At 32.8% G+C, this 10246-nt stretch overlaps 1 protein-coding gene across 1 annotated transcript; it reads right to left on the bottom strand.

Moving 5' to 3' along the window:
- Positions 1 to 1785: 1785 nt before the first annotated feature.
- LOC140988723 (uncharacterized) lies at positions 1786 to 6425 on the bottom strand. Its single transcript, XM_073457775.1, has 8 exons — positions 6151 to 6425; positions 6017 to 6038; positions 5013 to 5069; positions 4850 to 4931; positions 4590 to 4685; positions 4348 to 4472; positions 4236 to 4254; positions 1786 to 2316 (listed from the first exon to the last, which is right to left on the bottom strand). Exons 1-8 carry the CDS (start codon positions 6248 to 6250, stop codon positions 2101 to 2103), a joined length of 717 nt encoding a protein of 238 aa, XP_073313876.1. The 5' UTR covers positions 6251 to 6425; the 3' UTR covers positions 1786 to 2100.
- Between the last annotated feature and the right edge of the window lie 3821 nt (positions 6426 to 10246).

Genomic DNA, 10246 nt, shown 5'->3' with positions numbered 1-10246 from the left:
AATAGAAAAACATTTTCTTATTAATATTTCTGAAAACAAAGAAATAATATCTAAATACCCAAGAAGAGTCAATATAGACATTTATATCAATATAGAACATACTATTGTCAGAATGTTTCTGGGCAGATACTCTATGCAACTGCTCGCCAATGTCAAAGCTCCTTGCAGTGGAAACAAAATTGTTCTGACTTATCACTTTATGAGAACCTTGAGTGTGCTTCGGTCATGGGATTCTTGATGGGGTCGTTTTTCATTTGAGGGGCAAAACGTTTCTTTCTCATGTTTTGTGAGGCTTCTTCGTACCAAATGAGGAACCCACTGGAAATGGTGATGAGAAAATATTTTGTTCCAAGCCACTACTATAGAGAGTTAGATAATATGTTGCAAAGTTTTAGGAAATGTATTAGGAGTGTGGAGGACTACTAACAGGAGATGGAGGTTGCTATGATTAAGGGCAATGTAGAAGAAGATCGAGAGGCTACTATGGATATAAATAAGTTATGATTGGGTTTTGATTATGAGCTCGAACTAAAATTTTGGAGATTTTATTTTTATATAGTGTTGATATACTTATTGCTAATAATAATTATTAAATTCATACACTTGATGATATTTTATGGATGATTGGTTTTTGAATGATAACACAAACTTTAAAGAAGCGGATTGCGAGGAGTGAGTATTTCTAAAAATTTGCTTCAGAAAATCACATTCTCCTTGCAAGAAAAATGAGTAAAAGTTTCTACTTACTATTTACACCAATAGGAGCCAAATTCTTGATTCGTTTGAATCAATAAATGATATTGAGATTTTGTTTTCTATACAGATAAAGGAATTTAACGTTGGCCAGTCATGTTTCGGCTAACAGCTGAATAAGATTTGGTTATCCATAGAAATATTATGTCAAATGCATCATTTAGTAAATATAGTATTAGCATTGCACTTGGAAGGATTATTTTACGTTATACTTGGAGTATTTTTCCTCATGTAATATGGTCAAATGTCAACTCTTGCATCATCAGCATACATGTCAACTTCCATAAAAATGATCGAATTTTTATATTTACATTTTTATTCATTTGAAGACTCCTTATTTGACGACGATGATGTTGTACTAAAATTTTATTCGTGTGGCTATAGATTTTCAATTTTGGAATGAGTAGTTGTATCCAATTTTGCACTTGGAAGGATTATTTTATGTTATATTTGGAGTATTTTTCCTCATGTAATATGGTTAAATGTTAACTCTTACATCATCAGTATATATGTCAACTTCCATAAAAATAATCGAATTTTTATATTTACATTTTTATTCATTTACATACTCCTGATTTGACTTTGATGATGTTGGACTAAAATTTTATTCATGTGCCTATAGATTTTCAATTTTGGAATGCGTAGTTGTATCCAATTTACCTATTTGTCAAATCTTATTCAAATAAACTACCAACCATAAGTTATTTTTATTTGGTAAAATCTTAACTAAAGCAGATACCTTAAAAACAAAATGTGGTATGGTATGCACATAGAACAATTTTATTTTATTTATTTAAACATGACACATATATTTTAATAGTAAGAAAGCTACTAGCTTCATGCTTTACTTTGCACCATCATGATTTTTATCCCATAATATACCTTTAATAGCAATGGAAAAGAAAAACATGTCTCACAAAAATTTAAAAGTGGATTAGAATTGAGAGCAGTAAAGAAATGCGGAAATGAACATATAAAAGTGGCCAAGTTAGTGTTTATTACTCAAGGTAGAACAAAACAAATACAAAAGAATGGCGCATAAATGACTGACTGAATAGAATAGTATATTCACCCCATTCACATAAAAATATCAACGCATCAAAATATTGGGATCATCCCAAAAGTCTGAACATGAACAAGCTCGAATACAGGTGCTGCAAACTAGAGTATCACACACGTGCACCAATCAATTGAGAAACTTACAATCATTTATCAAATGTGCAACTATATAGCCATTTAACATGTTCTTCCAAGTTTCAAATATTGAGAATACATTTGGTAATCATGCCCGCAATGGAAAATTATGGTCCCGAGTTTGTAGTAGAAAGACATTAAAAACTGGAATGATCACCACCTCTGATAGCCAGCTGGTGGATAGCCGGCAGGAGGGTAGCCAGGGGCCTGAGGAGGTGGAGGATAATTGGGTTGGCCATACGCAGGTGGATATCCAACAGACGGGGGATATGGCTGATCGAGACGTGACATTTGCTGGACATGTGGAGCCATCATTGGTTGTGGGCCAAACTTTCCATCTCGCTTGTCCATTTCAATCTTGTGTTGCGTCTGAAAAATCAAGACCAAACAAGCAGTGTTCAAAGAGGAGAAACCATGAGCTAGTTAATGACAACATTATGCCACATTTGAATCCATGATTTTGTTGAGATAGTGAGAAGGGTAGAGAAAGAAGAAAACTTGTTTTTACTCTTTTCTTCTTTCAAAGAGTCGAATTGATTACATTCTTATGATATATTTACTGTAGGTTAGTCAAACAGGGTGAAAAGTATATTTAAAAAAGAGTAAAAATTAGAAAATTATATATAAAACAGAACAATGCAAACATTTTACTCAAGTCTTTAAAACCAAACAAAAAAACATCGATTTTCTTAGTTTTACCACATAGAATCAAGGACCAAAATGAGAATATCAATGTCTACAACGAACAATGCTATAAGAATTTGTTGGAACATTTCATGTTCGCAATCTTGATTTTGATGCTAACAAAACTTGTTATTTTGTTTCTAATAACTTTATCTAAGTGCGCAGAAAGCTACCAAACCAAAACTGAAGCTATCGAGACGCAAACTGAAAGCGCCAACTGATCGCCCAAAACTGAACCAGTTCAACTAATTGACCAGCTGATAGGTAGTTCAGCAGAAGACCTCAGAAGCCCGGCCAGCTGATGAAGAGCTCAGCTGACCAGTTCAACTGAAGCAGTGAAATCAGTTCAGCTGACGAGCCAACTGATTTCACCAAATCAGTTTAAGGCCAGTTCAACTAACCAGTTAAGGACATCAGTTAGGAACCGACCAGTTTGCAGAATACGACAAGCTCATCTCAATGGATTCCAGCTGTGCGCATTTAAGAAAAGCAATTGTCCAGTCAAAGAACAATAATGGACGTTGCAGCAGAGCTTAAAGTCAAGACGTTCCAGAATGACTGTCAGAAAGGACAAGACACAAATATCAATGAACGGATTCAAACTGCAACGGACAAATTTGATGAGTCTTGATGAACGACCTCGAAGCCTTTATAAATACAAGACCAAGACCATCAACTGAAGTGTGAAGAAATATATAGGAGTGTGTGAAGATCAGAAAAGAAAAAAGGCACCCTCAACTCATATCAGCTTTCAAGAAGCAATCTGCCCAGATTTGAGGGAACACGTCAAAGTGTTATCAGCTTAGATTAAAAGCATTTTTCCCTTAGTGTGTGAGAACACTTTCTTATTAGTTCTCACACACGCACACACAACATCACTCACATATACAGAGAATTGAGCGTACCGATAAGTTGAGTGAGTCTTGCACAAAGACGTTAAACTTGTGTATGTAGTATTTAACACATAGATGTTAAACAAGTGTTGGCTGGAAGGTATTGCCTTCAGTCTAGACAAGGAGTTCAGTTAGGTAGTAGGGTGAGTCCTAAGCTGAGTGAGTTTGTACAAAGCATTGTATAAATCAAAGTCTTTTAGTGGATACTACCCGAGGTGGTAGAAGGGGTGACGTAGGAGCAGTTGAATTCTCCAAACATCCATAAATATATATTGTGTACTTAACTGTTTAACTATTACTTTTAAACTGATTTACTCAGTTCGAGTTGTTATCAGTTCAGTTCTCACAATAACTGAACTGATATATGCAAGAACCGATTCCACTTATTTCAGTTATTCAGTTTACACAAGTTAAAAGACTATCAAATTAGTCAGCTTTCTTAACGAAGAATTATTTCGAGTGTCTTCCGCTTGGTTTTAAACCAAACTTGATTTAATTCATCGGATGTCTTCCGCTTTGGAAGTCAACAACTTGTGTTTTTAAACAAATATATAACAAATATTTACTATTGAACGTATTTGCATTTGAAGTGGGGCAATTTCCCTCCACGTATACCGAAAAGGTCGGCCCATATTTCTCGTCGCAAAGGCTATAAGCAAGCATTTTACTGTACCATAATCCACCAAGTAATCATATAAAGTTTGTGCTAACCTGCATGCAAGCGCAAACCCTGCAAAAAAAATGTATAGTTATTCTAAGAAGATATCATTACACCTCAACAACCTTTACCAGAAATCAAATGAGCTGAAACTAAGTCTCTTACGAGCAGTACACCATATCAGACAAGCAAGAGAGTATCTGAGAAGCCTCTGAAAGTTCCTCGCTTCCAACAATCATAGCAACGATCGAAAAAATGCAAGCAATTTGTTGAAGGCAGAACATGAAACCCTAAAATTAAGGAACCAAGACTAGATCAAATAGGGTATGGAAACCTCAAAAGATACTGGCATATTTAGTAGTGGAGATGAGGATCGATAGAGGAATAGATCCAGAGAGAAACAGTACAATTATGCAATTATCACATTGTGTCGTCTGTATGTTAAACTCATCTTGCAATAAAAACCTCGTTGAGGCTACTGAATTTCCAAAGCACAGAAACGCCTGAAATTTTGAAAGACAATAAATAGATAATAAGAATCAGTCTCAGTGCACTATTATGATTCATACTTGAAAAATTGGTGATTAAGTGACCATATATAATGGTTTCATTTTGGGATAAAACACTACTAATTCTTAAAAACAATAAAAATCAACTTTTATTTTACCTCTGTGGCAAGGCAAAATTCCGGGCAACGACTTTCTCCACATCGACCACTGCAAGGCATATAGCCAGCACAGCATACATACCTGTTGAACACACAATTACACTTTAATGATCAAGGAGGTGGATCCGATAACAAGCTAGAACAAGGGAGAGTCTTCAACTACCGAGACATGTCATTGTAAAGGGCTCTTTTCCGAAGCATGTAAGATACACAGGGTCCACTGAAATTTGAAATCACGAAATAAGTACCATTTCACCATGTCAGTTACAACACAAAAATTTTCAGAAGAACTATGATATTGTTCAATCAACAATCCTTTCCGTCTGTATAACTGATCCATAACACATGAATTCCATTTCACATACATATTATATAGAAAGCTTCATTTATATCATATAATCAGGCCTTGATTCAATTTTACATTGATTATTTAACTATGAAAGATATGAATCAGAATTTTGGTTTACTTTGAAGCAATGTTATAGTCATTTGTTAGTACCATTTGACATTTAATTCCAACAAGGCAATAATCAATGGCCAAAAACAATAAGCAATATGTACTCTTTGCCAAATTAGAAAGGAATCAATTCTGTAAAAAGAATTTTGTCAGTCAAGATCATAACCAAACAGAGAATTATAAAAAGGAATGAAGTTACTTAGATCATAATAATACCTCTAAAGCATAAGGGATCATGAGATCCATTTCACAGTAAGAAATAATACCCATGGGGTAAGAAACTTTCATTACTCATTGTTCTACATCAACCTTTGAATAATGGTAAATTCATTCACTCCTTAGTCGTGTATATCAATTAAAATCAATGCAGAACTATATACATACATTTTCTGTGATGTGAAATCGTGCACCAAGAAATTTAAATATGTGTGCAAGTCAAAGTCAATCTAAAACCCGGCAACCAAAAAAAACGAAAGAAAGAAATTTAATGTTCAAGACATGAAATTTAAATGAATTGCTCAAAGCGAATCTCTTGTCACAAGAAGTTTTAAATTGTAGCAATGTCTTGCTCCAAAAAAGAGCAATTGACTTTCATATAAAACTACTGAACCGCTTACAAAAACTCAGATCAGAAAGCAAAGGAAACTTTAATCACCACAAAAATACCAAGCAATCACAGTGCAACAAATAATCTAAACTCTATTACTTACCACCACAGCGCAAAGCAGCAATCTGCCCAAAAAAAAAAAACCAAAACAAAAAATTAGTAAAAAGGTAAAACAATTAACATCAATTACAGAAACAAATACATACATATAAGAAGTTTGAATGCAATCAAACATACAGGGAGGATCATTCTGAATAGTTCGCATAAGATCTGTGTGCCATAGGTTCCGATAGTTCTGCCGCTGCTGCATCTTCTCCAAATGTTGCTGCGACCCCATTTCCGCTGCTGCTGCTGCTTCTCCGCAGAAAACTGAAATTGAACCTGAATCTTGATTTTTTTTAGGGAAGAAGAAGAGAAAATTCCAAAGATCGACTGAGATTTAAGCGGAAAGCGTAGATATACAGCTGGGGATGTGAGAGAGACAACAGGATTTTTCCGAGGTTTCGAAGAACCGTCTGTGAATATTTATTAATATATATAAGAAATATAAATATGACATTTTATTAAAAATTATAAATTAATATCAGTCAAAGTTTTACATAAAGAATTAATTTGAACACGGAACCGTTTTTTTTAAAGCACCTTGAAATGAAAATATAAAGATAAAATATATTTTATGTAATAATTTATTTTGATATTTAATTTATTTCGTTCATTTTTTTAGCACAGCTCAATTTTCACTTGCAAAATAGCGCAGCTCTATTTCCTCTTCACTGTTTAACATGATTCATCCAGTAAAAAAAAATTTGTTATCTTCCAAAAATCGATTTTGAGTTTGTCTTTTACCAACAAAATACTCTCTTAAATATAATTATTTAAAATTCAAATTTTTTACGTTCGTCGGCTAAAACTTTCATAGTAGGTAAAGATTGAAATTTCTACAATGGCATGAAGAAAGTGCGAGATGAAGTTGGTCATGTTGATATTAACGTTGATAATTTCATTATATGTTCATATAGTGGTAAGATGATGTCACATAGATGATATTCAAATATTAATTTTTATTTTATTTAAAAAATATAATGAAATTGCACATAATTGGAAAAAATTAAAAATGTACATAATTAAAAAATACATTTATATATAATTAAATTTTAAAACATGATTAAAAAATCTAAAATAAACATTATTAAAAAAATGGAATAATTCAACGATGCATCCACTGTGAATTCTAAATATGTTGGATTAAGCCCTTTTGAAGCATGTGGTACAATTCTCGGTTCGAATGCAGACACGTCGCTCCAGAAAAAAGTTGAACTTTACGGTATGATATCTTAAAGGGACAACATCTGGGGGCGCCTATTCGTTATCTCGAGCTGGGAAATCACGATCTTCTAACATATCATTCATTTCGTCATCAACAATCATGTTATGTAGAATTATACAAGTTTTGAGTATATAATTTAAATCAATTGGATATCGCATGATAGATGAACCTCTTACTATATGTTAGAGTGCTTGGATTATGCCAAATGAGCGTTCAATATATTTTCTCACCCTTTCTTGATAGCATGCAAAAATCCTACATTTTTGCGAGAGAGATTGATGGATGTTTTTCATAAAGGCAGCCAAAGATGGATAAATATAATCGACGAGGTAGTAAACCATGTTGTACTTGTTTCTGTTCATCTCAAACTACATTGGAGAGGCTTCACCCTTTCCAAGGTCATAAGAATAAATTGGACATATCCAGCACGTTGATGTCGTTGTTGCATCATCCTAGGTCGAAATATGCATGTTAAACCCATAAATCTATGGATGCACCTGCTTTGAATATGATTGAAAGTTCTTTTTGGAGTCAAATTTTATATTGGCATGCCCAAGCTGGTAGACAATTCTTCCAAGCCCATTGCATACAATCAATGCTTCCAAGCATCTCGAGAAATTCGCTTTCAGCATTTTTAGCAGTTATTCAAGCAATGCCCGCTAGTGTTGGTTGCTTCAAATATTGCTCAGAAAATATATCATATATACATCCCCTGCAAAATGTTTTCAAATTCCAACCTTGTCGATGCACCCGTCCTCAGGTATTCGTCAACAGCATCGCTTGCAACATCATATGCAATCAGTCGGATCGCAGACCATGGGCGTAGCCAAGATTTTAAAATAGGGTGGGCTGGACATTGAAAATATAAATATTATTTAATGTATTTTTTAGTTTTTTTGTTATATTTTGTATAATATGAACTAGATAAATTTTAAAAATCATCTTAAGAATTTAATATATCAAGATACATAATAAATATCATTTATAATAATTTACTTTTTAAATAAATTCATAGTAAAGTAAGTAAAAAAAAATTGAATGTACATATGACATTATTCATTCAAATAATTTAGTTATACAATTTTGTATTCTAATAATTATCATTTAATTTGATTATTATTTAGTATTAATATATTTTTAGTTTATTCAATATATTTATGTAAATACATACTTATAATCAGAAATACACAAATATATATATGAAGTGTAGAATTAGAATGAGAAAATATATAAATTAAGATAACCACATAGATATAGAATAAGCTCAAATGTTAGATTATTTAAAACTCATAGAAATCCATGTATAAAATTTTTGCTCAGTGACTAAAATTCCTAAAATACATAGCTATATATACACATTAATCCCGAGACTAGGTTGGGCTAAAGCCCACCCTAGCCCCTAGTGAAGCTACGCCCCTGTCGCAGACGAAACCTTATGAAGTGATGACGACCCCTAGATCATATGTCGCATCCTTTCGTTGGAAAAAGTAAAACACATTGGTCTGTAAAGTTTCCACAATTCTTAAAAACAAAAATCTCTTCATTTGGGACCGTCTTCGAAAATTTTTCTAACTTTAAATGGGATTATCAGAGAAGTAATGTTGATAAAATCTTTCAATCATAGCAAGGTGTTCTTGATTTTTTTTATTTGCTTTTGTAGTCATATACACTACTTGATTCCCTCACTTCAAGTGCTACATCAATATATGCTAATGATATCTAGGTTGGTAGTCGTCTTGACAAGAACAACAATTGGTTCATCACAGAATATGACATATTTTCATCGTCCGATGATGAAGAGTCCATATTTGAAATAAGAAATATTGAAAAATACGTCCGAGAAAATATAGGATAATGTGTATGTGAAAGAAATTGAAGATTGCGTGGAAAATGAAAACAAATAAAGGTTTATTTATAAACAAATGTTTGAATTTTATAAAAAAAATATATAGTCGTTGTATTTTCAGAATTTTTTTTAAAAAATTCCACAATTTTCCCAATTTTCAGATTTTTTTAAATTTAAAATTTATAAAAAAATTAAAAAAATATATAAAAACCATAAAATAACAAATTTGGAAAAAATATGATCTGACGGTTGGAGAGAGCCCACTTTCTTCCTCGCATCATGGAGGGGCGAGGAAGCCATGCGGGTGCGGAAGGTTCGTTCGATCCTGGGTGTGGGGCAGTGCCCACACCCTATATGAATGGTTGAGATTTAACTTCATGGGAAAAAAAAAATTTTAACAAAAAAAAATTGTGTCAGAAAAAATTTTGGCCTTTGGATGTACCCCTGCATACACTGCCTGCAGGGGTAGGATGGAATAATCCGGTGCGGAAGACGCTCTTTGAAGCACGTTGAACATACCTTCGATATAAATTTGTCTTTCTTTTAGTTCGCATACTACTCAATAGACTAAACTAAATTTAATATAAATGACCACATATTAGACTTAACTTGTATGGCATAAGTTTTAGATTGTTTAGAAAGTTGTCGGCTCATGAAACTTGTATATATTAAATAATCCGAGCAACTATTTTTTTTACAGATATATTCTACTCATTGTAATACAAAGTTTACCAAATTTTAGTCTTCTAGAAGACTTAAAAAGAAAAAAAAAAATTCTAGATCAGGACAAATTCTAGAAGTTGTCTACCACTAGTATCTAGCTACGTTTCTAGAAAAAAAAATATGAAGGGTTTAATAGCTTATTAAATTTTTCAAAGGATTTTAAGTCACTTAAAAGTTTCAAAAGGGAATTGGACGCTATGAGCACATATGAGATTTAGAATGGACGAATTGAAAAGCGATATATACAACTTAAAAATAAAATATATATCATTTAACAATGTTCATGTTAACATGATTTCAACAACAAACAAAAAAAACAAGATAAAGTTAACCGAGCACACTTTATGACATGCTAGATATATTTCTCACAAAAAGATGCACAAGTTAGTGGAGGGACACATGTTTGATTTGTCATATATAAAGGGGATTAAAAAATG

Source organism: Primulina huaijiensis, chromosome 11 (genome assembly GCF_012295235.1).
Source record: "Primulina huaijiensis isolate GDHJ02 chromosome 11, ASM1229523v2, whole genome shotgun sequence".
Taxonomy (NCBI): domain Eukaryota; kingdom Viridiplantae; phylum Streptophyta; class Magnoliopsida; order Lamiales; family Gesneriaceae; genus Primulina; species Primulina huaijiensis.
The sequence above is the reverse complement of the archived record's forward strand: the minus strand, read 5'-3'. Positions and strand labels throughout refer to the sequence as shown.